The sequence below is a fragment of the Symphodus melops genome, assembly GCF_947650265.1.
Source record: "Symphodus melops genome assembly, chromosome: 22".
Taxonomy (NCBI): Eukaryota; Metazoa; Chordata; class Actinopteri; order Labriformes; family Labridae; genus Symphodus; species Symphodus melops.
Genome location: NC_136712.1, coordinates 14,854,938 through 14,882,735, shown reverse-complemented (window position 1 = coordinate 14,882,735; position 27,798 = coordinate 14,854,938). Strand labels below are relative to the sequence as shown.

At 38.3% G+C, this 27,798-nt stretch overlaps 3 protein-coding genes across 3 annotated transcripts; all 3 read left to right on the top strand.

Moving 5' to 3' along the window:
* Nucleotides 1-636: 636 nt before the first annotated feature.
* iapp (islet amyloid polypeptide) lies at nt 637-2,906 on the top strand. The gene is made up of 4 exons (XM_079335526.1): nt 637-697; nt 1,656-1,751; nt 2,129-2,269; nt 2,374-2,906. The coding sequence occupies exons 2-4, from the start codon at nt 1,672-1,674 to the stop codon at nt 2,546-2,548; spliced, it is 396 nt and encodes a 131-aa protein (XP_079191652.1). The 5' UTR covers nt 637-697; nt 1,656-1,671; the 3' UTR covers nt 2,549-2,906.
* A 3,130-nt stretch (nt 2,907-6,036) lies between these two features.
* On the top strand, nt 6,037-11,674 carry pyroxd1 (pyridine nucleotide-disulphide oxidoreductase domain 1). Its single transcript, XM_079335446.1, has 13 exons — nt 6,037-6,346; nt 6,480-6,560; nt 6,794-6,913; nt 7,256-7,384; nt 7,663-7,736; nt 7,977-8,173; nt 8,255-8,352; nt 8,454-8,556; nt 8,661-8,776; nt 9,283-9,405; nt 9,953-10,090; nt 10,211-10,300; nt 10,699-11,674. The coding sequence occupies exons 1-13, from the start codon at nt 6,269-6,271 to the stop codon at nt 10,855-10,857; spliced, it is 1,506 nt and encodes a 501-aa protein (XP_079191572.1). The 5' UTR covers nt 6,037-6,268; the 3' UTR covers nt 10,858-11,674.
* An 898-nt stretch (nt 11,675-12,572) lies between these two features.
* Nucleotides 12,573-26,769, top strand: etnk1 (ethanolamine kinase 1). Its single transcript, XM_079335201.1, has 8 exons — nt 12,573-12,886; nt 15,573-15,832; nt 16,642-16,782; nt 18,846-18,988; nt 22,915-22,998; nt 23,091-23,251; nt 23,735-23,808; nt 23,964-26,769. The coding sequence occupies exons 1-8, from the start codon at nt 12,740-12,742 to the stop codon at nt 24,034-24,036; spliced, it is 1,083 nt and encodes a 360-aa protein (XP_079191327.1). The 5' UTR covers nt 12,573-12,739; the 3' UTR covers nt 24,037-26,769.
* Nucleotides 26,770-27,798: the final 1,029 nt, after the last annotated feature.

Here is a 27,798-nt window from a genome sequence, read left to right as displayed (position 1 = left end):
AGGAAACTTTGATGATGATGTTATCACTTACGGACTCTCATACTCATCAGAGTTGCACGTCATGCACTTGTAAAGTGCTGTTCTTAAGTTTTACCATCGCGCCATTAACTACAACTTTCTTTTTTGTTGTTGTGACATCTCCCTTCAAAATAATGAGACACGATTAATTATAAATGAAAATTCATCCACACATTTATTATTTATCGGCCATGAATCCCAGGGGGAGGAAGCAAGGCCAGAGTTTAACGACCTTCAACTTTGTCTCAAGGTAAATAAAAAGACAGCCTACCCCTCCCTTGTGTGGGTTTACGGGGGTCACTTCCATCATGGCAGGAATGTCTGATGACGAAGGCGATGACGAGGATGATGACGTACGCATAAGTTGTGTGTGTGCCTTTTTGTGTTTGTGAGAACCTGCATATCTTTGCATCTAAAGAGTTTATATATATATATAGAATAATCGTGTATAAAACATACATATGTTGTAGTTGAACATCCCCATACACCCCTCCTCCCCCTCTTCAACCTCCCCATTCTGTGTCAATGATAATGCAAGTCTATATTTGGAGCTGATGTCACAAGTGGATTGGGGGACGAGCCTATAACTGTTGCAGTCAGTTTGTGTGACAGTCTGACAAACCCTGGACTGCTCCATTGACAACTGGGATCTGCTGGCTGCTGGTGAACACGAAATACAGTAAGTACCCTATTTCTCTTGAGGTCTGAGTTTCTTTCTTTTTTCTTTTACAGTAAATATGTCTTCACTAATTGAATGCTATGAATTAAGGTCTGCATAGGCTTACTTGGAAAACTTCCTCTGTTTGACTGTACAGCTTTAGTTAGAGAGCTTTCCAAACATTTTGTCCATCTACATACATGAGAGGGGCAGAATAACATTATCAATTTTCAATACTATGCCCTCCGGTACAACATGCAAAATCAACAAAAATCCTAAATGGGACATTCAACCTTTCCGGCAGCATCAGGAAAATATGAACAATAAAAAGAGTATTTATGTGAAACCCATTAAAAAACAGTTGCTGTCTGGGAGATTACAAGTATATGATGTCAAAACTGTGAGAGGACAGAAACAAAGTAACAATAAATTATTAAGCAGCTGTTTTCATTTATGCAATTCAGAAGCAAATAGATGAATATAATTTTTTTCCCAGCTTCTCATTTGTACATGTTTGAAATGATTCATTTTGTAGACTTATTTTTTAACAATATTAAGATTGTCATAACAACAAATAAATGTTTTTATTGAAATGATTAATATTATAGTATTTGCAGCCATCTTCAGAGCAAATAGCACTGTGTAGATGCTGGTTGTTTGGTTGTCTAGATTAATGAGCTTTACTTTAAATGACAGTGTACATAAATTAAATTACCTTCCAGCGGATTCGAAATTCTGAACATTTTTTAGACAATTTACATTTCACTAATTTGTTCACTTCTTTTCACAATTGAATTGTTTGAATTATGTGTAAATTCGAACATGATGATGCTTGTCTGGTGAGGTTCTACCAATTGGTTGAAAAAAAAAAAAAGTTTAATACCACAAATAAATAAAAAAAGGGAAGCTGCAGTTATAAATTGCCCGAGCTGTCTGTAACATTAAATAACATTTTCATCTATTGGCTGTTTTGTTTCAGGTAATAACCCAACACTATGTATCACCTGCGGGTGCCTGTGCTTCTCCTTGTTCTGCTTGTGTTGCTGCGCTGTGTCACCACTGCCCCAAGCTACAGGTAAAATGTATTAAACATCATATGAGCAATGATCTTGTTAGTGTGTCTATGACAGTTCTAGGATTATGTGTGTAGTTTAGTTCAGACTTTCAATAAGCTGAAACATTGAACACATCAGATCAGATCTATCTGAAATGACATTGTTTTAAGAGGCAGGAAACCAATACAGGATATTGTGGAAATTGTCCAACAAGAGGATCTGTAATGTTCTGTGTGAGGTTCGAAGTCAATTGTGCTTATCTGTGGTAAAGTGATTCAAAGTACAACTCATTTGGCACTAAGTGGTCACTTTTTCTTCTCACTTCTGGAACCGGTATAGATTTTGAAGGAGGTATCATCAGCTTTCAGTGTTTGACCCTTTCCCCTCTGTGATTCAGGTACTTCAGTCCCAGCACATCCAGTGAGCAGGAAAGTGCTTTTCCAAAGCGTGATGGGTGGCTAGCTGAGGGGCTAATTTCCAACCCTTTTCTTGACCTTATAGGTACACGGCCTCAAAGAGGGCTCACAGCTATGAATGGGTAACTGCATTTACAGAAATCACAAATTCTAAATCATCATCACATCAAATTCATCCCACCCATGAGTGCTACTGCCTTCTCATTGCTTTCTCTTATCCCCTCAGCCATCACATAGAGAAGAGAAAGTGCAACACAGCCACCTGCGTGACTCAAAGGCTAGCAGACTTCCTGGTCCGATCCAGTAACACTATTGGTACTGTCTATGCGCCGACCAACGTGGGATCTTCCACCTACGGCAAGAGGGACCTGCGGCAGCCTCCCAGATACCTGCCTCTCTAGCTCTGACTGGGGAAGCTCCACCAGCATCCCCAGGGCTCTGATGATATAACCAGACAGCTTGTGTAACAATGATCATGAGAATCATTTTCGTGAAGATGACTCTAAGGGTAAAATGAAGAACAGGGTTTTCATTTTCATTACATACATTCCAAGAAACAGTGCCTTTAATTTAAACCATAAAACAGGTTTTTTTCTTTTTGGTATTTTTGAGTGTTTTGTGGCTCTGTTAATGCAATGGACATTTGTGGCATGTTGTTAAATCAACTATGAATAAAAGTTAAAAAACAACAAGAAAACAGGTGTAAATCCACGTCAAATAAATGTATTTGGATTTTGATAATAAAGTTGTGTAAACAGAGTTTGAGCAAACTTGTTTTCAGCCACATTATTGCATATAAAAACATTTGCAAGCAGGGGTCTACATCCTTGATTTCTTCTCCTATTTAAACTGTTTGTAATATCCAATAATTTCATGTGATTTCTACATGTCTCAAAGAAACTACAATCATTTAGTTATTGAATGCTAAGGTGTCATGAGTCATTTTGTGGAACTATTAGACATGACATCTTATCTTTCTTCATAAGATGTCATATTATTATGGACAGACAATACCAGCTGTTACGCTTCATTAATGTATTTAACATTTGAGACACCTAATTGCTGTTATTGTTGTGATTAAAGCTACTTAACTTGAATTAAATTTTCCGTTGATCTTGAAAAAAGCCCTGTTGGAAAAGCACCACAGCAATATCATAGTTTTGCTGATCCAACCCTGTAAATGGACTTGAGCTTGTATAGCGCATTAGTCATCTGACGGCTTAAAGTCACAACTTCACACAGCGACGGCAGTGGCTGCTATGTAGTGAGACCATCAGAAGTAACTAAGCAAATCGGGGTTCTGCAGCAACATACATGCTGCAGGAGTTGTGATGAGTCACAGCCATCCCTCGCACCCTGTACTCACGAAAGTAACAAAAAAAATCCTCCTGCTGTCTTTTTTACTGTTAAATAAATCTCTTACACTGAATCGTTGCTTCAAATAGGCACACTTGTAGGCTCCAAAAAAGAATGAATACAACAAACAACAAATAAAGGTCCTGACGATAAAATCTACTAAAATGATTGGTTTGTGCAGGTCATGTTGTTATTCTTTCCCTTTTAAATCAACTGCCTGGCTTCAGCTGAAATCTCCCTTACTTTAAGCAAACTCTTTCCCTGCACTCCCAACTTTCCCAGTAATAAAACAGCTAGTCTTGCTATGAAGCCTTCACATCCCACTTCTGAGATTACTCCTTTCATAAGCCTCCTCCACAGAGTCCACCTAGAGTTCCATAAAATGAACTATCTGCTGACTCGCAGGCCATGACATAGTGTCAGGCAAGGTACAAGTACAAACTGTTATTGTGGCACAACAAGTTTTCCACCTAAATCTGACTGCATCTCCCAAACATTAGCCCTCTTTGAAAGGCCTGACTGGTACCTACTTAAAATTCGACTTGCTTTGCATCTCTTTCCCTCACTGACAAACTAAATGGCTCCATTCTTTTCCTGAACACAATGGCCATAAGAGGTCTCCATTTACCCCATGCTTAAGGTTCTGGAGTGATGGTTGCAAATCGTATAGCCCATATTAGGATTCTAACAGGACTATCATCCACACTCAACAAGTCCCTCCAATAGCTTCCTCTTCTTTACATTTTTCGAGTTTATCCACTAAGCATGAGCCACAGCCTTTGTATGTCGAAAAACGTTCTCTTGTCAACCTATTCAGCTACCAGACTCTTTCCATCTCTTGGACTTGCTTTATTCCACAATGGTTTTCTCGAGCTAAGCCCATTTTGCAGTTACCTACAATCTCTGTATGTCTATAGCTGCCTGAGCTTCCATAGCCTAACTGATTTAACTCCATTAAACTAACTCCATTTACTCCATCTAGCTGGATTTTGGGCGGTGTTACTTACCATCCTGTTTTTGCTCACTTATAGGAACAACTCTGTCTTGACCTTTGCATGCTTGAACATCTCTGTTACTGTCTAATATCTAAATAAGTGGTTATATATTGCACTGCATGCTCTATGCCATGATTTAATTTAGTGTTTAATGTATTTGGTTGGCTCTATGAAATTCTAAAAAGGTTGAAATCCTTTCAAAAGTATTATTGGTTTAATAACATGTTTATGGAGCCCACAATTGATTTAAACCATATAAAAGCTAGCTGGGTAACTTATATATCTATAAAATATTTGCATTTTATTCAATAAACACCATGTTTCCCATTAGTATATCAGAATTGTGGTTACAGTACAGTTTTTGTTATGGTAATGTGTTGCAAAGGGTTATTCAGGGAAATGCAGTGAAAATGAAGAGGGGAAGTATGACGCACACCATTAACCCCTTCTTGATTAGCAGTGACCTGATCATCTCAGATACTAACATCAATACTCCCTTACATGGTTAACATCAGCATAAAAGGTTTTTCAAAAATTGAATAAGTACCTGCTTTTGCTGATGAATAAAAAAAATGCAGCCATTATCTCCTACATTAAGTGGGGTTCATGTCAAGTTATATACATGCCGCCATGCAAAATCCCAAAATGATTTTTTTCAGCTATTTAGTGGTGAGTTGTTTATCACCTTAGTGATGACAGCATATTAATGTTTTGATGAAATTTGAGGTCTGATTCATGACCCTTTGACTACATTAATCTCTGACATTAAAGATAGGCTACAGTTGTGGTCCAAATATAAACATGAGCGTGTCACTGCCACAAAAATTCAAAACAGTGCTGTAACCTACTCTTACTGCAAACATGTGTTTGGTCTTTTAATTCACAAACTATTGTAAGGGAACAGATTAAACAACTCTGTTTAATTTGTTTAAATGCTTCTTATATATAATTCTGACAGATGTATTACTTACATATATGTAGCCTAAGTCATAATGTAGATAAATAGGTTACATGAAACATCGGCTACAACACAAAATAGCCATGCAATTGTTTGAATCAATTTTTCGAATATTGTATTCCACTTACACAAGCAGCTGGATACAAAAGGCAACTGTTAATGCAAACGTGACAAAAATAGGAAAAATATAAGGTCAATAAAATAGTAGGCTAATTGAACCAAATCCTTTTAATTGTACAAACGTTTGGAATTATGTAGTCATTATGTATTTATATTTTGTCTATTAACACATCCTCATCGTAGTCTATGGTTATGTCCACGTTTATCTCTGTAAACATCATTTTGTAATGAAATACGCAAGCCCATTTTCTTGATCCGCTTTATTTGCTTTAAAACAGACAAGCGCAACAACTGCATTGACTGCACAAAGTAATAAAATGACACGAGCATTAAATGGGGACATTATCTTTTCGCCCGTTTTTGAGTAGTCTTTTTATTCATAGATTTTAAAACGTCTCAGACACAATTTGCTCGAACACGCAAGAGACCAGTCACTCAGAGACGAAGTGCGCCTGCGCGTAGATACTCCTGCTTGCCGTAGTTTGTTGTAAACACGGAAGTGACTTCAGTTCCCCATGTTCTTGTGCTAAGTAAAACATTTTTTCAGCTGGAAGTACTTAAAAGCCATTTAACCCAATCCTAATTTTAACAACCACTAGTAAATGTGCACTAGTAGAGAAAGAGGACAAAGATAACTTAGCCTCATTTTGCCTGCTAAACAACAAATGCACGAGATTTAAAAAAAAAAAGAAATGGCAGAAAAAAAGGAGAGGACATTTAGGTTTCTAATAATTGGCGGTGGTATCGCGGGTGTTACGTGTGTTGAACAGGTGAAATGAATGGATTAACTATTAGTTAAGGCTATTGGGGGAAAAAAATCTATTAAGCTTACGATTGATTGATAAAATCTTATGCATGGTGTGTAGTTAAGTCTTTAACATAAATGTTCATCTTCATTGACAGCTGTCTGCTCAGATACCGTCAGCTGACGTCGCTCTGATTACAGCAGGTTCCCATATCAAGGCAGTGACAAACTACAAACAGGTCAGGATGATGATGTTCACACACACACATACTTGTGACACAAGGAGTGTGATTGCTTTTGCTTCCATACAGAAACCGTACTATGTGTATTTCACCAAAACTGAACACTAAGGATATAAAAACATGCTTTATTTTTTATTGTATTTTTATTCTCCTGTCAAATTCTAATAATTCTGCTTAAAAAACGAATCACTTATCAATCTTATTTTTTTTCTTTTGTCTTCTATGGCAAGGTTTCCAAGACTCTAGAAGAGTTTGATGTTGAGGAGAGACCATCCAGTGATTTGGAAGAGAAATTTCCCAACCTGGTTGTCGTCCACTCTGCTGTCAAATCACTAAACACAGAATCACACGTAAGCAGCTGTTTCCAGAGTTGAAAACTGTAATGGTGTATATAAATAAAGTAGTTAGTAGGAGTAGTTATTTAGCTGGGTATTGATGGTTGTGTGCTGTTCTAGATTTGATCACACATTCTTGTGTCTCTCAGTTACACAAGCTGCACATTATTTTTTAAATGGTGTTAAAATTGCAGTTAAGTTCTGCAGTTTTCAAGTTATTTTGATTATTATATGTTGTCTACTACTGCCACCTTGTGGAGATACTGCAGCATGTGGTCTTTGCACTGATAGGATACTGTGTATGTACTCACATTGTAAAAACAGCATCTGTCTTTTTTTTTTTTTTATAATTTTCAGTTGGTTGAAACTGCAGATGGCCGGGTGTTTGGTTATGAAAAGCTCTGTATCTGCAGTGGTGGCAGACCCAAGCTCCTAACCCAGCAACACTCTTATGTGCTCGGTATAAGGGACACAGACAGCGCCCAGGTACGACACCATTACACCCTATTTTTGTTTTTTAATCCATATCTAGGTGTTTTTTTAAGCTATTGACTACATCCTTCTAACAGTTGCAAGATACTGTTTTCCAGTAAAATATAATAAAAACAAGCGCAGGTGCATACAGTAACATTTTGCAGCAGTGACAGTTATCTATCCAACAAATGTGCATGTACATTTTTCTCATTTTAACAATCAGGCAGAACAAAAGCTTCCTGCTCAGAAACACGTTGATATTTTACACATTTCTTTGTCTTTTTTTTCAGGAGTTTCAGAAGCGGTTATCCAAAGCAAAGAGAATTGTTGTGGTCGGCAATGGAGGGATAGCCCTGGAATTAGTGTGAGAAACTAAAACCAAAATACTCACACAAACACTTAGATTTTAAAAAGTCACTTTTTTGTCCATAAATGATGATTTTCTACTTTCTGTATTTCTCGTGTCAAATGAAAGTATTATGCTCTTCGATTGTCAAGCCTACGTGGAAGTCATTCATTTTCCATGGCCCCCCACTTTAACAGATCATTTGTTCATTGTTTGTGTGTTTCTGTTTTTTTTTTTTGAAAAACCTTTTCTGTAAAGGTTTCAAGTGGAAGGCTGTGAGGTGATCTGGGCTGTCAAGGACAAGGCCATAGGAAACACCTTCTTTGATTCTGGGGCAGCACAATTCCTTATACCATCACTGGAAACTGACAAACCAGACAGAACTGTCCCCTGTAAGAGAACTCGTTACACCACAGAGGAAACAGCACCTGGAGCGGCCCAAACCTTCACAGCAGGTCTTTATATGATGCTTATTTAGTCTCATCTCTTATACGACAGCGAAATCTGTTTCATTATCAACATGGTCCTGTTTTCAGAAAGAAATTCAAGAGGACATGGTTCTAGTTCTACGCAGCCTGGCAGTGCACTCGGTCCAGACTGGCATGAAGGAATAGTTCTTAAAGGAACAGAGCAGGTAACACAGTGTGTGCATCTTTGCCAATGTCTCCTTTGCATATCCTTGAACGAAGTCAGCCTGGGAAGTCTATTTGTGGTGTATATCTGGTGTTTGCTCAGGTGTGCCGCAAAGTTACTCTGGAATACCAGTGTGAAGTGGAGAAAATCTTCACCCCTGAGGAGCTGCTTGATTCCCCGCAGCAAGAACTCAGTGGTGTGAAAGGTGATGTGAACTTGGCTTATGAGGATTTGAACTGCATCCTATCTTTAACGCTTCCTTTTTCACACTCACAGCCTCTTATTCCTCATACTTTTCTCTCCTTTTAGAAGGATCCTGGCCAGTTTACATCAAGTTAACCAATGGCAAAACATTTGGTTGCGATTTTGTGGTCAGTGCCACAGGTGTCGTACCAAACACTGAGCCGTTTCTTCATGGCAACAATGTAAGTAGATAGAACTAAGAGAAAATTGGGCCTCAACTGTGAGAGTCAATCTTTTTGTGCATGTTCCTAAAGTTTCATGTTTTGCTAAACAATAGTCATTATCCCAGGCTTCAATCCTAACTTTAGTCTTTGTAAGTAAAATATTAAGGTCTGTAGATTTGTGCAAAGTGGATGGGTGATACTTTAAAAATGTAAATGCAGATACATTGGTGGATTTCTCTTGCAAGAAAAACAAATCCTTACTGTTCTGGTAAATGTTTAAAGTCTAACATTTTACTGTTTGTTAATAGTTCAACAGAGAATTGTAAAAAGGTCTCTGCGCTTGGGTGTGAATGTATCAGATGTCACTAGAGGGAAGATGAGCCTTTCTCACTGAGTTCTCCAGCATGTACCTAATAAAAACAAGTTTAAATATTAAATCTAACATGTCAGATTAAGATAGTTTTATCCCTCTTCGTTATACAAAAAGATTACTAATATGTTGCTTCTTTTTTCTTTTTAAACAGTTTGCACTGGCCGATGATGGGGGCCTGCAAGTGGATGACCAGATGATGACGTCGGAGCCAGATGTGTATGCTGCAGGGGATGTGTGCACTGCATGCTGGGAACACAGCCAACTGTGGCAGCAGGTGAACTAAACGACAAAACATTGCATCAACCTGTGTACAATTTCACTATTTTTTTTCTTCTTTATTGTTCGTCTAACTGACTAACGTCCTCTTTCCCCTTGGAATACCTACAAGAGGTGTAAAGATGCCATCTTGAAACGATTCAGTGGATGAATTAAATATCACACACAATCCAAAACTTAGTTCAGAATCATTCAATTGGATTCATTTCAGTTCATCCAAAAAATATAGAAGTTTCAGAAGAAGATTCATAACTCCCAAACTGATCCTTTCACCTATCATTCAATTTGCACTAAAAAGCCTTTACTCCATTTTACATAGCTCCAGGACCTCATGCTGTATGGAATTATCTGCAAGGATATACATCTATCTATCTACATCAATTATACTGCATTATATAACTCCCTTTAAAAAATCAAGATGTTCTGATTTCAGGCCATCCATTAAAGATGTTTGTTTCAGTTCCACTGAGAGTGGCTGCTCTATTTTATTTGTAAAGAATATAAACAGATATTGTTTTTTTTCTGTATGTTACATGTATGTGCAGATGCGACTGTGGACACAGGCTCGTCAGATGGGCTGGTACGCAGGCCGCTGCATGGCATCACATGTCCTGTCAGAGCCAATAGAACTGGACTTCTGCTTTGAACTCTTCTCACACATCACGAAATTCTTTAACTACAAGGTATTAGTAGCCGGTTTCAGGGGTAATACAGATGTTAGATTAATAACTGATTTGAGATTATCGCAATGTAATATTGTCTTTGCACTCAAACAAACCTCCTGTTTGCTGGTTATTTCACAGGTGGTTCTGCTGGGAAAGTTTAATGGGCAGGGCCTGGGGCTCAACCAGGAGCTGCTGGTACGCTGCACCAAAGGCCAGGAGTATGTCAAGGTGATCATGAAGGGAATAACAAGGAGTTAATTATTATCACAATTATTGTGTCCATGCATCAGTTTTTTTTACAGTCTAGTTAATATCATTGAATGATTCACTTAAATGAACACATTTAGTTTGTTTAAGAGCTTAAACTGTTGGGTGCTTTAAGACATTTTTGACATTTAATTGTATGTAGCCTACTGAAAGGAGCCACTGTTATTCTGTTTGTTATGACTCTTCTTTTTCCAGATAGGTCAGGCAGTTGGTAACTAGGTCAGGTTTGCAGATATAAAGGGCAATCAACTGAACATCCTAACTCGCATGTCATCATTATAACCTCATCAGCCCCTAGTGAAAACATCACGTGTCGAATATTTGTTGTTACCTGGATTAACCATGCGCTCATGCTCTAGGTAATTCTCAGCGGAGGTAGGATGGTTGGAGCTGTGCTGATCGGGGAAACTGACCTTGAGGAGACCTTTGAGAACCTGATACTCAACCAGATGGATCTGACTCCCTACGGAGAGGAGCTACTCAACCCAAACATTGATATAGAGGACTATTTTGATTGAATCGTACTGTATACTCTGGTCCTGTAAGAATACTAAAATGTTTCAAGCATGAAGAAACAGGCCCTCTGTCATTAATCATCTGTCTGCTCTGATGGGTGTGTCAGATATTTTCTGGCAATGAGAAGCATCTCTTATTTATGCACTTGTAAATGTAAGTGTATTTTTTGCTTTAAAATAAATTATTTATAAAACCAAGTGTACTAAATAATTACATGTGGAATATGTCTAGAATGAGAAATACATTAGACAATGACATCGTACTGAAAGAATGGTGCATGTTCCTCAATACTTCATGTTAAAAAGAATGAAATCCTATAGTTGCCATGTTGTCTTAGAGACACTTGATCACATTTCTAACTACACAGCAACTACAGCTCCTCCTGTCCCTCAGCAGACGTTTAAACAATAGACATTGTCAAGCTTGCACAAAGCTGTCTTTTGTTATTTGGATATGTTGCTCTTGGGGATGATGCTATTTGAAAATCCCCTTTTTGAAAGGAGGAGGAACATTAGAACAAAACTGGAGAGATGCATCTTCAAAAGCACAATCTGAATGAATGTTTCCACTTGTGTCTCGTGTTAGTGTTTTCTGTGTCAGTGGTTCACCATCTAAAACCTTCCCCCTTATTTTTACCATCCCCCATTAGCTGAGAATATCGTATGAATGTTCAGTGATTGTGAATGAGCCTTCTGATATTGAAATGGGAATGTGATCTGTTTAAAGCCTGCTTTAAAAGTGTGGAATTTGGGTCCTAATTCATGGAAAGGGAAAGAAATGCACTACACTGGAATTAAATACCTTTTATTACTGACAAGATCGGCTTGAGCAGAAAAATGTTCTTAATCCAGCAGAATTTGAGCTGTTTAGTGGCCTGCAAGAAATGACTGATCTACAAGAGTAGGCTAATTGCCAGAGCCTTTTATCGGGCACCGGTAGAGAAAAATGTTCAGGAAAAGACCAGGACTCAATCAACTGCAGAATTGTAATACTTATTTAAAGGTGAAACTCATTTACTCAAGGATCATTAGTTGTAAGTCTCTGACTTGCAGACGAGATCACTTAACCATGTTTACCCCTAAGATCAGCTCTTTTTCACTACTTCATTCAGAATTGCATGTTAACAATCCAGTCCCTGTCTATAGCACAAAACGTGGATTCAGCTGCAGAGGCGGATATGTTAGACAGGTGGGACTTAAAGCATGTAAAAGAAACCAGTTTTGTGTTACAAAAGCAACATAACTGTTTCATATATTTCATGTAGCTTAACATGTGTGCTTATGAGACTACAATAACGGGTTGGACTTCATTTTGAGCAGAATGACCCTGTTTCTGTTGCTGAAGCTTTGACATTTAAAATACTCGGGGCAGAGGGGAGGCTTATTTCATTCAGCAAGATTACGGATATGACGTCAACGGCGTAGATAGTTGCCTCGGCCTTTAAGTGTGCGCTTGTATGTTTTACCGAGAGCCACCGCCCAGTGTTGCCAATGGACATTGACCTTCACATCTTTGATTACTGCAAGTTCGTTATCATTCAAACTCTTGCATATGTTTGTCGGTAGCATCACACAATTAAATGCCCGTTTAAAATTTGAGATTGTGTCCTAAATGTACTTTAAATTAAAGGAGCTCCGCTCTTAAGGTGGGCGCTGATGACTTTATCAAGCGCTTCCAATGAGTCATTGGACTCCCAGCATGCACCGGGAGAACATTTCTTTTCTGGTGGGTGGGATTTTTTGAGAGGCGTTGCCGCACACACCGATAACTACTCCTAACATTATAAATACGAACTGCGAGTCACACATTTTCATAGATTGAGCAAATAGCCCGCGTGAGCTGACGAAGTTATTGTTTGAGGTTAAAGAAATAAAGGCTTCAGTCATGGCCAATTACATTCACGTACCCAACGAGGCTCCGGCTGTGCCCAAAATAGACGTGACAGTTGACGAGAGCGACTACAGATCCGGTGCAATGAAGCTGATCAAGGAGATGAGACCAAACTGGAAGCCATCTGAGGTCAAAGTGAAGGTGCAGTTTGTTTTAATGCTTATTATTTATTTCTTGACATCTGATTTGATGTGTCGGTGCCCCGCCCTCCTACCCCCCAACCACTCCTAATACTGTCTCTTTTTGTAGCTCAAGTAGTTTAAAAACACTAGAATCACTTTCCACTTAATAATATAATATCAAACTAGTTCGCTCGTTTGTCATTACTATTAGTGTTATAAAAGGAGCAAAGGAAATGGGATATTGGAATGACACCCCTACGGATTGAAATGCTCAAAAAAGTGCAATGAATGATACGATAATGTTTCCCTAAACGGATGGTGAATAATTTACTCGCTTTATGCTGAGAAGATAGTTTAATAAGCTATGCATATAAAGGTTAATGTTCATGTTTTTGCCTTGGCAAATAGTAACTGCGTCACCTCTGGTTATGATTAACGCTGCGAGTTTCTTACCGTCGCAGCCTGCACAGACCTCCCTTCAGTGACCATAGACTAAAGACAATTAAACTTCCCCATATAATCATTTGAATTTTTTTTATTAAGTAGATGAATTCTTTGTGGAGTGGTAAATGTTTTTTTTTTTAGTTTGGTCAAAAATATAAAACCCTAATCTGTTATAATTAACCTCATAGAGAAGATATTAGTAGTACTCTGGTGTCTTTTAATTCAATTTGAATTTAACCTTTATTTAACCAGGTTGGTCCCATTGAGATTAAAAACCTCTTTTCCAAGGGAGACCTGGCTAAGACATGTCTACATTTATCTGGAGAAAACCAAACTTTCAACAACTATACTAGAGTATTTGTATTAACTTTTCTAAGAATGAGCCTAGGATAATCAAATAAGCCCTATTTGTGTCTACTTTAGTACATTTTAAAAAGTAGACTTAAATGCACTGAACATTCATTTAAGTGAAACATGTGTCCAGCAGTTTGCGCAGAAACTCAGAGAAAGAGATGTTTCCATTTCCACTAAAAAACTAGGGGTGTGGCTCCACTTGGTAAACACAGGATGAGAGCTGGTCACATGAGCTGCCACTCTTGCCTATTTTCTTCAATGAGAGCAAAAAAAACCAGTAACTCAGCAAATGCCTGTCATAGCTTTCTCATGCAAAATAAAATTCCTGACAATCCTGTTTGTCTCACCGATTCCCTTATAGAGGGAACAATTAGAGCTGGTATGCTGGCTGCCCCAACCTCTCCCCAGATGTGTTACATTTATCTCCTTTTTCAGATACTATGCACTATATCCAGATCAGTCCAGACAGTAAAATAATATTTTGAGTTGAGTTGAGTTTATTGGTTTATAAAAAATAACAAATATATACAACCCATCACATACAACATAACTTTCTTAAACCAAAGGGTATAGGCTGAAGCTCCAGGCTTATTATCGCCTATCCCTCTCAAATATTCAACAGTCAGACAGTGCTCAATGCTCTTCTTACAAACACTAAATAAAAAATAAGTCTTAGAAGTTGATTTCCGAATTTATCTATATGAAAGTAACATGTTATTTCTTAGGAGCGTTTTGAATCCACTTATTGTTTGAATCACTTTGAGATCTTTATGCAAACAATTCCATAAATTTACTCCTCTTACTGCTATAGTTCTACATCTAACATTTGTTCTTACTTTCAGTTTTTTAAACAAACATGTTCCTTTTAGCTCATACTTACAGTCACGTTTTTCAAACATACTTAAAATCTTATCAGGCAACATATTATAAAATGCTTTATACATTGTCAGTATAACCTTATAATCCACTAAATCATAATATTTCAGAATATTTAACTTAAAGAACAAATCGTTTGTGTGATCCCTATATTGTGATTTTGTGATAATTCGTATTACTCTCTTTTGTAAAATAAAAAGTGGTTGGGTGTATGTCTTGTATGTACTACCCCAAATCTCCAGACAATAGGTTAAATATGGAACAACTAATGATGAATATAACAAAAATAATGCCTGCTTATTTAATAAATTCCCAATCCTATAGAATATTGCGACTGACTTTGAGATTTTAGATTTCACATAATCAATGTGCTTTTTCCACCCCAATTTGGAATCTAATACAACACCCAAAAATTTGATATCATTTACTCTTTCTATTTCCCCCTCCCCTATTTTTACTTTCACATCTTTGTCACTATTTTTACCCCAAATCATAAACTTTGTTTTACTCATATTCAGTGACAACTTATTGATATCAAACCATTTTTTAACCAATGTCATTTCCCTTTCTACATGTCTCACCATATCCTTTAAATCTTTACCAGAATAAAAAATTTTTGTATCATCTGCAAAAAGAATAGTCTTTAGAACACTTGAGACTTTGCAGAGATCGTTTAAATACAAAATAAATAGTTTTGGGCCCAAGACAGAGCCCTGTGGCACCCCACAAAGAATTTTCAAGCGACTTGACACACTTCCTTCAACTGAAACAAATTGTGTTCTGTTATTTATATATGAACAAATCCAAGAATATGCCACCCCTCTGACCCCATACTTGAACAGTTTCCCCAAGAGAATATTGTGGTCAATAGTGTCGAAACTGTGTAGGTTTTCTGTTACAGTGCTTTCATAGTATTATATGGTGGGTTTTGCCACTTTTGTTTGTTGGTGTGAACATTGAACATAGGACATATTTCCAAAATTCACTTGTGTGTTAAACTCTTTTTTTTTTTTTTTTTTCTGTCTCTGCAGTTTTTCACAGATGGCATAACCAATAAGCTGCTTGGCTGCTATGTGGGTCCTATCATGCAGGATGTGGTACTGGTCCGAATTTACGGCAACAAAACAGAACTTTTGGTTGACAGGGAAAATGAAGTAAAAAGTTTTAGAGTACTACAAGCCCACCGCTGTGCACCTCGCCTGTACTGCACCTTCAACAATGGCCTGTGTTATGAATTTTTGCAAGGAACTGCCCTGGAGCCAGAGGACATTCGCAGCCAGCCTGTTTTCAGGTATGAAAGTCTCACAACAAAGACTCCAGATGGGTGTTTAGAAAAAATCATGGGACTTAAAATGTGAGTTTTTTCAACTGTGAACACCATGCAACCCTGATCGTGTCACAAAGTAGTATTACCTTTTTATTTTTTTTATGCTCGCCAGAGTTAAACTGCCAGTTAATTTCTACATTTTCCTTCCTTTTTCCAGCCCAATCTTCCTCCTTGTCTGTATTTATTTCCTTTACTAAATGTACAAAATATCCTAGTTGTCAGATCCAGTCCACTCTTCAATCATACACTTGTGATAGTGCAGTCAAATCTGTCATATTCTTGAGTCATAATCGATGTTTTAATGATTCACAAAGACGTCGGTCAATTTAGTTTTTTCTAGAATCTACTTAGCTTCAACCAACATGTACAAAGTTAACCTGTGCTAGTTGTTCTTGTATCAACAACAAGTCAAAAGCTTAAAAAAATGTACATGTTAGTGGATGATTATGCATATTCCCGATCCTTTTGTGACTCCCTTCTACCTGTCTCTGTGGGAAATCCCCTCCTTCCCCTTACTCTCCTGACTGTGTTACCTTTCACGGGCGGGGCTTCAGAGCTAATATGTGCAGCCGGCTCACCTGCTGCGAACTGGAGCTGGCCGCTAGACCCACACTTGCCCTGCTTGTTTTGTTTGTTTACTGTCTTCCAAGACTACGCGTTTCCTTTCCGACAACATTTCAATGACATTTACTTTAAGATACAGATTGCCGGACTATAGCACTTACAGCTGCTTGCTGATCTAATTCAAATCGACCCATTTCTGTTTCCTCCAGGCTCATTGCCAGGCAGCTGGCCAAGTACCATACCATCCATGCTCACAACGGCTGGGTGCCACAGTCTGACCTGTGGCTGAAGCTGGGCAAGTACTTTGCTCTCATCCCAAAGTACTTAAAGGAGCCTGAGCAGAATGCTAGGTGAGGCCATTTACTATAACATATGGGTACTATCAGACTCATCCATGTTCTTGTTCAAACATGTGTATATGTGATTTGCCTCGAGGCTTTGTTTGAATCCAGACTACTACACAGCACACTGTCCAAAAACGCAAAATACTCAACATATGGATTTAACATCGGCTCTGGTTTTATTTCAACAGAGCATGTATTTCTCTGTCCTGATCAACATCGAGTCACTTTTCTGCTTTGACACAGTCACGATGACGGACACATCGCCTTTATTTGTTTGTCTCAAACAGAGCGTCAGATTGTTGATTTAGGCTCACTGAGTCTCTTACCTGAAAAAGGAGTTACAACCTTTTTTACTTCTCTTAGACCATAGCATGTTAGCCTTTTTTTAAAAGTTAGCTTTCTGAAACATTTGATACAGAGACAAAGACCTTTTTGGTTTTTTTGCGTTTTTGTTATCTCCAAACTTTGACCTTTGACCCCTCTTATCAGTTACGACCCCACAACACAAGACTATTTACCAGTTTTACACGTCTCACAAGTCTTAAGTATGCAGAATCCTTTATCCATTATCTTTTGAAGGCATGACTTCACATTACAGCAAGGCATTTGCAATAGTGACAAGACACGTTTGTCTCTAAAAATGCATAAAAAAGGAGCAGTCACCTAAAACAGAAGAGAAATATTTGAAGTGCTCATTCATTGTATACATGGTTGGAACAGTGACTCAACATAATAAACTAAAATATAATGAGGCTCTGTGGTAGTTCACCTGGTAGAACATGTTCCATGTCTTACCTCCCTTTGCTGCGTTTCATCCGCTCAGTCTTCCTCGTAGAACAAGAACAACAAAAAGGTTTACAGGTATGATATTACTGCACAATTACATCTTCTGAAAAAATGGAGGTTACATTAGGTCAGGATCAGATTTTTCTTGATCTCTTGTGTTAGTGGCACTTTGGTTTCATAACTCCTTGCTTGTTGGATTATGTAGGCAATAAAAAAAACACTCCTCTTGTTCGTCTGCACCCAATGTAAATCCATAACAAATATTGTCTTTGCTGTTTAGTTCCATAAAGGTCATCCAGATATTAACACTGTCATGTAAAGTTCTATAAACTGAAACCTGCTGGGGTTTTTCTCCTGTTTTTGTGCATGATTGTTGACGGGGTTTTTTATATAGAAAGGGCAAACAAATGTCTGAGTAGAATAAGTCTACATGGAAGTAGGCCCCAGTACCAGCAAAACTGGTGAAACTGTTTTGGTAAAAAACGAATACTAGCGACATCATGTACATGATTTGTAAGTGAAGTTAAAATTATGTGATGCAGAATCAGTAATCAGACGAATGTTCACGTTATTATCATGTCAATAATGGTTTCAAGCACATTGTATGATACTGAAACGGACTAAATAATACACACAAGGTTCCCTTTACTTCTTATTTTTAGAATTATTTCACGTACTGTAAATCGATGCAGTTTTGAAATCGTTTGACCATCTGTCTTTAAAATATTAAATGAGCATATTATTTTTTTTTTCCCCTCTCTTCCCCTTTAATGCTTCCTATTTTGTGTTCCTGTTTAAAGGCAGGGCTGTTTTTTTTCTACAGATACACTTTATAAGATTTTGGTTATAATTGTCTTTAGTAGTTAAAAACTCGTGTGCTGTGAAAAAGAAACTGTCATCTGTAGCAGTTGTAAACGCGTTCAGAACTTTGACCAATGTCAACATGCGGTACATGATTTCTAAACCAATCAAGCCTCTCTACCCCATGCGTGCACAAGCACACACTCAAAAAATGAGCTGAAATTTGCTCTGGACCAATGGAGCTAGAGCATGTAAGTGAGGGGCGTGGCTTTTGAGGGGGAGGGGGGTGAATACAGGGGAGGAAGAGGATCTTACTTTCAAAATCATGCTAGGTTTTTAAAAAAAATGACTAACCCTGCCTTTAACTAAGTCTACTATCATGTTTCACATACCAACTTTTCCTCCATCTGTTGTTTATTATTAGCCTTAAACCTCCCACCTCTGTACATTATTCACCATGTTTGACTCTCTGCCCCCTTAAGGTTGAGAATGGAGGTGCCCAGCCCACAGTGCCTGCGCGAAGAGCTGGTGTGGCTCCAACAGAGCTTGTCAATGCTGGGCTCCCCCGTAGTTCTCTGTCACAATGACTTGCTCTGCAAAAACATCATCTTTAACCAGGAGGCGGGTGAGTAGAAACTCCACAAATGTACTTATCAAAAACGACTGTGTGACTGATTTTGTGATGTAGTGTGAGCTGCATTCCCTGTGCTCAGGTAGGATTGCATTAAGGGCACTTCTCCCACGCTTGTCATATTCATCACACATTTGTCAGTTTTTGCATCGTGCTGCAGACTTAGAATAAGAATGTGCAGAAAAGACCAGCCTGTTAGATGGGTGTTATTTTTTGCGATGGAATGCTCCTTTGAAAGAGGGCAAACACAACAGCATGTTACCCCACCCTCCAATCTCCTCATTACCCATGTAATAAGGGTCATTGGTCCTGTGTATAATGGCATTTTTTTTTTTTTTTTTATCTTTCTGGATTCCAAAATTGCACCTGATCTTTGTCTGATCTGTCATTCAAATTCTGCGTAAAAAAAAGAGAAGAAGTTAGCTTTTGCTATCAGTGTGAAAACAAAAAGAGTGCCATTACACCATGCCCCTTACTAAGTATTATAGTGACGGAAACAAGTCTGCTTTTTTCATTGCCTCAAATTGAAAAATCTGAGTCATTAGCCAACTTTTGAAATGAATACATTTTGTTTGACTGGTCAGAATAATTAAGATAAACGCCTGTAGTTTTGTCTTGTTTCCAAAAAAAATTACAGGGTGGGGGGGGTTTACTGTATGTGGGTGTTGGGAGGGGTGTTTCTAAGAGCTGGCAGCCCCCTCGTCGTGCTGCGACGAGGGGTGGGACCCTTCTCATAGCTCCTTGTGTCTAGCCTTTCTCCCCCAGGAATGACAGCTGAGGCTGTGCTGCGACGCTCTGCCCGGGGGGAGGCAATGAAGAGAGACAAACGTCACGCACAGTCAGCTCTGAGGGCCCTCGCATAGCCTGCCCACTGCTCAGACTAATCGGGATGAGTTCATGGTAGCAGTAGGAGCTACATACCTACCTATTACCCTTCAATGCTACTTGCCCGCGAGTTTCCCCATCTGAAAGAGCTACTATCATACTCAGAGTTTTTATTTGGGGGGGGGTTGATTGCACTTGAAAATATTTTCTTTGCTGCTGCTTGTTCCACACTTTCTATTTCATAACATCAATACTTCATTGATCACTAGTCATTATAAGTCTAGTGACACTTTGTCAGGTCTTAAAATCTACAAACCCAATCAAAAATACATCAAATGTATTCAACTTCAAAGTATTACTTGCATAGTGATAAATCTAAATGTTATTGAACGATTGAAAACAGACTATGTTAAAACACATCAGTATAGAACCAGGTTGTTAATTATAACAAACAGTTTAAAGGATCAGTGCCTTTCTCAGTATCATTACTGCTACTTAGCAGTCCTCAATAAAAACACTGTTCACACCTGTTAGCGTAAGGTTTACTCAAACCCACAGCTTTTAGTTTTTGAGGAAATCTTGCTCGCTCGCTCTCTCTCTCTCTCGCTCACTCACACATATACCCAAAATGCATAGGAATGGGGCAGATAGCCTACAACAGGCTCACCTGGTTAGACATTACATGATGTGTTGCGTGCCACAAAATCTGCAGCTCAGCAGCCAACGGGAAGCCTCTCACATATTATGTCATTTACAAAAACAGCAGAGGTGTCATGCTATTGGGCTTAAAACTGGCCAATGGGGAGGGAGCATTAGAGGGGTGTGTTGTGAGAAGGGGAGGTGAAATGTACATTTCTGCGGGAGGGAAGAAGAGGGCGTTTTGCAGCAGGGCCTGATGTTGCTGCGTGGGAGTAAGAATGGATCAAAGACAAATGTCAGTGAGAGAGTGAGCATGTGTGAAAGATGTGTTTGCCCCAACCTTTTCATCTGCTGCACAGGGGGGGCTATAGCCACTGCCTGGAGGTGTTCAGTTGTGTCCCGCTAGGACCCACACGCCGGCTGGTAACCCACCTCAAAGTGTCTTTCTCTGTAGTCCAGTACAACCTCAAAAAGTCTTGTTCCATATGGCAGGGCAAAGAAATTAGCCATGGCCCGAACAAACCAAAGACATGTAATATGTTGTGTTAAAACTGTTTGCTAATGTTTCTTTAACAACTGGGCTTGAAAAAGTAAGGGTTTGTATTTTGAGATCAACCACGTCAAACATGAATGCTTCCCTTTTTTTTTTTTTTTTTTTTTTGGTTCATTAACAAAAAACCACCACATGGTCACAGCGGCCAAAAAATGCAGACGGACAGCAACACATTCTTTGACACTTCCTGTTTACGGCGGAAGAGCTTTTAGTCTTTTACCAACTTCATGAGAAGCACTTTTTTTAATGCAGTATAGAAATCTGAAAGTGGCTCATCCATCAAACATTTCTCCATGATTTTTTTTAAAATAGAGATCGTGCACATTAATGAACATAATCATTTGCCAGAGTAAATCCATAGGCCAATTTCCATCTCTAGTCCCCCTGCTGGTTGATGGTACACATACACATTTAAATAGAAACTCACAAAAAGTAGAAACCAAACGACTTTCATTATTCAACAAATACACACATATGACGATGCAAAAGGTGGCTATGTTTTTTTTTAAGACAGGAATAAATTTACCATCAGATTTAACATGCATGACCTAGCGAGAGTGTGTGTCAAATAGTGTTTTGCTGTACGACTGCTGTGGCAGCTCACTGTTCTTTTCTGCACACCACTTTTATTTCTCTTTGTAAATTATTATTTTCAACCCTTTGTCTCTTTGCTTTATGTCTTTTTCCCCAAATCTCTTTAAAACATGACTTTCCCTATTGTCTGTGCATGAATCCAAAACAAACCTCTGAAAGGCCAGATGTACTCCATGTTTCCTTAAGAGGATTGTGTTGCATTCGAGATACTTCTCTGATCATTTATCCCAGCTGGCTATTTTGACAGCTCAGGAACTGGTGCATATGGTCTTTTATTTTATTTTTTTATGAAATGGGTCAGTTTAGCCCGCTGACATTTTCACAACCTATCAAAATATTCTCTTTTAGATTGTTTCAAGAGCATGACAGTACAGTGTCATTAGCAGATGTTAGACATGAGTCTGTCACACATATACTGTTATCACTGTAGCTGGAAAAAAAAAAATCGGAAACATTTAATGCAGATATTTATTCTCGGAAGAATTAAAAATGGTGTCTAGATAAAGTTTGACAATCTTCGATCTATGTCCATTAATGATGGATTGATATTGATTAAACATGTTAGTCCCATAAATGCAGTTATCAAATACATGTGGAAAAGATAAGTAAGAAAGACAAGATCGTCACTCTACTGGAAAGTAACTTCACTCTGGAGAGTGATGACGCTTGTTGTACTCTGTAGCACACCCTGCTGGCAAAATGCGACAAAGAATAAAACCATATGGCATTGAGCTGTTTCATTTATATTTCCCCATATTTTGACTATTTGAGCCACTGTATCTGTAACCGGAGGATTTGTCCTTTAAAGGCACTATCCTTGTCACATGTTCTGAACTTAATAGGGTCTTGTTGCTTCTCTTGTAAGTCTTAAGTAAACCTCATTAGAATCCCCTAGAAGAAAATATACAGTAACTTTACAAGAACTCTGTTTTTTGACCATGGCTGCACTGAATCTTAACAGCATGATTGTATTTGTGCTTAACAGCATTGTAGCGCATGATTAGATAGTGTTTGTCAGAGAGGATCATTTTAGAAGAGTACCTTTTTTAGACCTAATCGTGTCTTAATTCGTGTTAATTCCTTTTTCTTTCTTTTTTTATTGCATTTTCTGTCCTTTGTCTCCTTTCCTCAAAATGCAAGCTCTTACTCCTTACCCCACAAGCTAATCCAGTTAGACAGGCAAAATGTTAAAGTTAAAACACATGTAAAAAGCCTTGACATTCTGAGTAATGAAAAGGGAATACACAACATAATCATTTTATATATGCTGCCTGTGTTTCTGTCTAAAAAATGCTGCTTCTCTTTCCAGGTAATGTAAAGTTCATTGACTACGAGTATGCTGGGTACAATTATCAAGCCTATGACATTGGGAACCATTTTAATGAGTTTGCTGGTAAGTTTATCATGAAGTTGTGTTTTTGAAAAACAACGCATGTATGAAGTCTTCTGTACTATCTTTAATGTGCGTCTCGTTATGGCTTGCAGGCATTGACGAGGTGGATTACAGTCACTACCCAGATCAGGAATTTCAGCTGGAGTGGCTTCGCTCCTACCTGGAAGCCTATAAGGGCAACAAAGACCAGGACAGTGAAGTGACTGACAGAGAGGTGGAGATCCTGTATGTCCAAGTCAATCGATTTGCATTGGTAAGCATTTTGATTGCTCGTAAAGAAGTGTAATTGAACACTTGTTGAGCACATAAAGCCTCCTTGGGTTGTTATTCACTGGATTCTGTTTACCTGTTGCCAGGTGTTGGCTTAGCAAACATACTTTAAACAGACCTACCAAAAACCTGCACTACCTGCTCTGGAAATGAGTGAAGGGTGTTATGTGCTTTTGAATGTGTGCTGCAGCATATAAGAGGTGCTCTTAATGACAACTTGAAACCCTCGTGAGGCTTGGCACGCTCCCTTGAGCCATACCGTCTCTTGTTTACTGTCAAGAGAAAATAGGGGCAGAGTGGAGGATGGGCAAGTAGACGTGTGAATTGTGTTTCAGTGTCAGCTATTTATCGTTGTTGCCGAAGGGCTTCCTCTGTATATACTTGATTGAACTGTGTTGTGTATTTAGACGTAACATTTACTTTTAGACAGCAAGTACATGCTAATCCTTTGTGTTTCTGTGTCTAGGCATCTCATTTCTTCTGGGGTCTCTGGGCGCTGATTCAGGCAAAGTTCTCCACCATCGACTTTGACTTCTTGGGGTATGTTCATCTTGAATTAAACAATCAGTCACACTCTATCATTACTGGTTTAGTTTATTATGTCGAAGCAGATTCAGTTATTTACTCATGAGTGAAATGAAAGAACATGTTATTTTCTGCACTGCTCGCCATTTACTGTGCGTCTCCGTTCTCAGATACGCAGTCGTGCGCTTCAACCAGTACTTCAAGATGAAACCAGAGGTATCTGCGCTGACCTTACCAGAGTAAAGCCTTCGTCGCCTCATCTTTTCGTTTCCCTGCTCTTCCTCACCTCAACCAGTTCTGTGCCTCACAGGACGGCTGCACAGCGCCCTCTTGGGGTTGTTCGTCGGCAAGAGCCAGACTGAGAGTCTGTCTTGTTCAGTGCCTGCGGTTCCCCTCTACATGTCGTTAACTCTATAAAGAAAGGACAAATATCTTCCAACATACTCTCATACCTTTCTTAACCAGGGCATCGCAAATCATTTGTGCTTTTGGCATGTGTATAATAGGGGCCTTGAAGCTCTGCAATAATGTGAAGCCTCCAGAACTAAATCCATTGTGGTCATTTCACTTAGTCTAATATCCAGTCGAGTATTAGCAGCTATTTTTTCAACGCTTGAATGACTCTAAATACAACAACGGCAGGATGTTTCTCCCTTCACAGCCAAAACATACCAGTAAGAACCATCCAAACACTAAACTAGTTGCCTGAACACACCTTCCTTCACTGCACATTCATGGGGAAAAACTCTGAAGAGCCAGCCCAGCTATTGACCAAATTTGTCACGACAGCTGCAACAATACAAAGACCTGCTTTGTTTGCTGAGTAACCAAGACACAAAAATGCCAACACAGAAAGGCCTGTGCCATTTCTTTATCTCGTGATTTGAACTATAGCGCGCATAAAACTTGTGGTCTGCCTTGTGACTCTCTGGTGTTATTTTCGCCCTCATCCCCCCTCCGGCTTACTTAACACAGAATGTGTGCCAGATCAGCCCTGTTTCTATTGTTGCTGTGTGTTTGATGAAGGCCGACGTGTTTTGCCTTCCTCTTTTAATTGAAGGTAGAAACATTGTGATGCAAGAGGCTGCTCTTCCTTCGTTCTTCGGTTACTGAATACTTGTACTGGTAAAAACTAAGCACTCTTCAGACGTGAGAGACACTTTCACTGTAAGGAACTTTTCGCTTTAGTTTTGTCACTTGGGGTTCGTTTAGATCTTAACAGGGCACAGGTCTGCCTCTCTCTCTAATTTGAACATTCCATGTTCATAATGTTCGACGGGAAATTTGGTTGTAGGTGACATGATAAGCCAGAAGCATTGAAGACTTTATTCACTGTGACATCAATGTAGAAAAAAAAAAACATGCTGTACATAATGTGACCAAACCATGTAGTTTATTCAAGACAGGGAAAGTTCATAAATCAACTTTGTTTTTACAAAACCCTGCTGTTCACGTGAAGGCTGGCTGAGTTTGTACACCTTTTAGAACAGTTTTCATTTGTCTTGCTCTGTAGCTTCACTTGCTGTTGGGATCACTAAGTCTGTTTAGCATTCATCCATTTAAGAGCCAAATGTCAAATAAAAGGTTTGTAGGGAAGTGGAGTTTTTAGAGAATTTGAAAGTGGATGCTTGTCTTTGCTCAGTTAGAAACATTTGTGTTAAGCTCTTGTTTTGTTTTTGTTTTTTTTATTATTATTATTACCAGAAAAAGAGCACCATCTCCTTGTGGGAGAAAAAGGAAAGTTGTTCTGGATATCACCTTTGACCTCCACGTTAAATGTCAATGTTTTTAGAAAACCTTTTAGAAGGCCTTTTAAAAACCGAGATGACCTAGTCTCTACAAGCATACACCAAAGTGCTGACATTTGCTTTTTAGCTTGTAAATAATGCACACTTTATCATTGTTCCATGTAGCACAAAAAAATTGGAAATGGAAATGTTAAAGCTGAGGTCTTCGAGAGTGTGTGAATGTTTGCCGGTACAACAACAGCAGACGTAAAGCAAACATAACTTTCTCTTCTTTTTTTTTTAAATGCCACATTTTAAGAGTCATCATTTCAGAATTATTTGTTTCTAAATTATTTAAAATAAAAATTGTGCGTAAAATGTGGCGACAACAGTTCTTGTTTACCACAGAGTTATTTGCAAAGAAAATGTTCCAGCGTAGTGTCTGCTGTGACATTTTTGCAAAGCTCTGAGAAAAGATCATTTACGTTCAAGAATGGATCGTCCACTCATGTTAAGAATCCTGATCAGATTTTCACTCTACTTGTGTGCCTGGGAAACATCACTGCAGTGTTTTTAGTTTGTTTTTAAGATCAATGTATGGACTTCACCTCGGTTTCAGATGGAAGAATTAAGGATTTAGAATAGATCAAAATTTAAAACAAAATTATTTTCATAATTATTAACACATGGACATCTTCCATAAAAGACATATTTAATGACTCATCGCTTTCAGTAAGTTACCGCCTAGATTCTGTTGGAGAATCATGTTGAGGGTCAGTGAAAGTTTTTTTTCTTTTGATCATGTTTACACATTATTTCCTGCCGTTTTTTCAGATCAGAAGACTATTAAATCTTAAATTTTCTCAATGTTGAAAATGATTCTGAACTATTTCCTATGAGCTATAATGTGAACCTATCTAATGTTGTCGCCATTGTCACTGTACAACATGAAGCTCATCTCAGCACTGCTAATAAGAGCCTCTATATTTTAAAAGCGTGTTTTTTTTCTTATTTAACATTGTAAAAAGTCCTTAATTCTCTGCCCACGTGTTTATATGTACAGTTACAAATATAATATCTTTGCTTGTTCTGTGAATGAATGTACATAGAGTGAGTTCTTTTATTTTGTTCTTTGTTTTCTAAAAGTTGCATTAAAGTAAATACTTTCCTGGGGTAAAAGGTCAAATTTAGAAATGACATTTTTCAATACTGTAAACTTGCTCTGAAAAATAAATTCTATTTACCCTTATCTGAAGTCTTGTTATTTACGAGTTTCCTGTGTAAGAATCAACGCTTAGATGGTTGGTTTTGTTACATTTTGTTTTATTTATCGATGTATAATCTTTCATTTTTATGAAAAGAGAGCTAATGGTAGATTAGAACTGTTTTCCCAGAATAATGTACATTTTACACTAAATGTATGGATGTCTGTGAGTTTACAAGGGATTTTAGATGGGCTCAGGGATTTATTATAAGTTTTCCTTTTTAAAGATGCATTATGGAGTTTTTGTAGTGACATGAAAGCTGGAGAAATTTACAACTTTTGCAGCATATGTTCATAACTCTATACGCAAACTGTCCTCAGAGGAAAATGTGGTCCCTGTAACAGTGAAGATAAAAAGCTTCTGGAGAAGTTACAGTGGGGGCTCTGTAACAGTGAAACCGTAACTCACCTGGTAGCTCTTTAGCTGGAAACAGTGTTCCAGGGACCAAATGTTCCTTTAAATACATTGTGTATTTAGTTCAGAAAATATAGCATACAACTGTTTAATTTCTCCCACTTTCAAATTTCGTTACCAAATCTAAATTGTGCACCTTTAATGATAAAACACTGGATTTTTACCCTGAAAAGAAAAACACTTTGATGGCCAGCCATTACTTGTGCAACTTTATGGCCAATCTCCAAAAGGCTGCAAAACCATTACACAGCCAAGAGATCAGTTACTGAAAAAGGATGTCTCAAAGTACACGATGGACCTAAAGCAGGTGGTGAGGTGGGTAGCTGGGACTAAATTACCAACCCTTAGTGAAAATTGTGTTAATTTGTGCTATTAATATTGTGGAGTTTTTTTATGTTTAATCAATATGTCTGAGTTTTATTCATAGACTGTCAATAATAGTGGACAAAGCTTTTTTGAGGTCTCCCATAGATTTACTTTAGAGGGCTCTGGCGGCTCGTCAGTGGTGGTCACCTGCCTTAGCCTTACTTTCATAAACGAGAGGCAAAGAGCTGAAGCTTGTAGGCGGGTTTTAAGCCGCCTCGCACCTATATGCATAA

Bases quoted from the DNA above. Each gene is read 5' to 3' on its own strand.
- iapp (XM_079335526.1), top strand. From the start codon at position 1,672: ATGTATCACCTGCGGGTGCCTGTGCTTCTCCTTGTTCTGCTTGTGTTG. The intron at 1,752-2,128 runs GTAAAATGTATT...TCTGTGATTCAG, and splicing joins ACCACTGCCCCAAGCTACAG to GTACTTCAGTCCCAGCACAT. The intron at 2,270-2,373 runs GTAACTGCATTT...TTATCCCCTCAG, and splicing joins GGGCTCACAGCTATGAATGG to CCATCACATAGAGAAGAGAA.
- pyroxd1 (XM_079335446.1), top strand. From the start codon at position 6,269: ATGGCAGAAAAAAAGGAGAGGACATTTAGGTTTCTAATAATTGGCGGT. The intron at 6,561-6,793 runs GTCAGGATGATG...TTCTATGGCAAG, and splicing joins CAGTGACAAACTACAAACAG to GTTTCCAAGACTCTAGAAGA. The intron at 8,777-9,282 runs GTAAGTAGATAG...CTTTTTAAACAG, and splicing joins CGTTTCTTCATGGCAACAAT to TTTGCACTGGCCGATGATGG.
- etnk1 (XM_079335201.1), top strand. From the start codon at position 12,740: ATGGCCAATTACATTCACGTACCCAACGAGGCTCCGGCTGTGCCCAAA. The intron at 18,989-22,914 runs GTGAGTAGAAAC...TTCTCTTTCCAG, and splicing joins CATCTTTAACCAGGAGGCGG to GTAATGTAAAGTTCATTGAC. The intron at 23,252-23,734 runs GTAAGCATTTTG...TTCTGTGTCTAG, and splicing joins AAGTCAATCGATTTGCATTG to GCATCTCATTTCTTCTGGGG.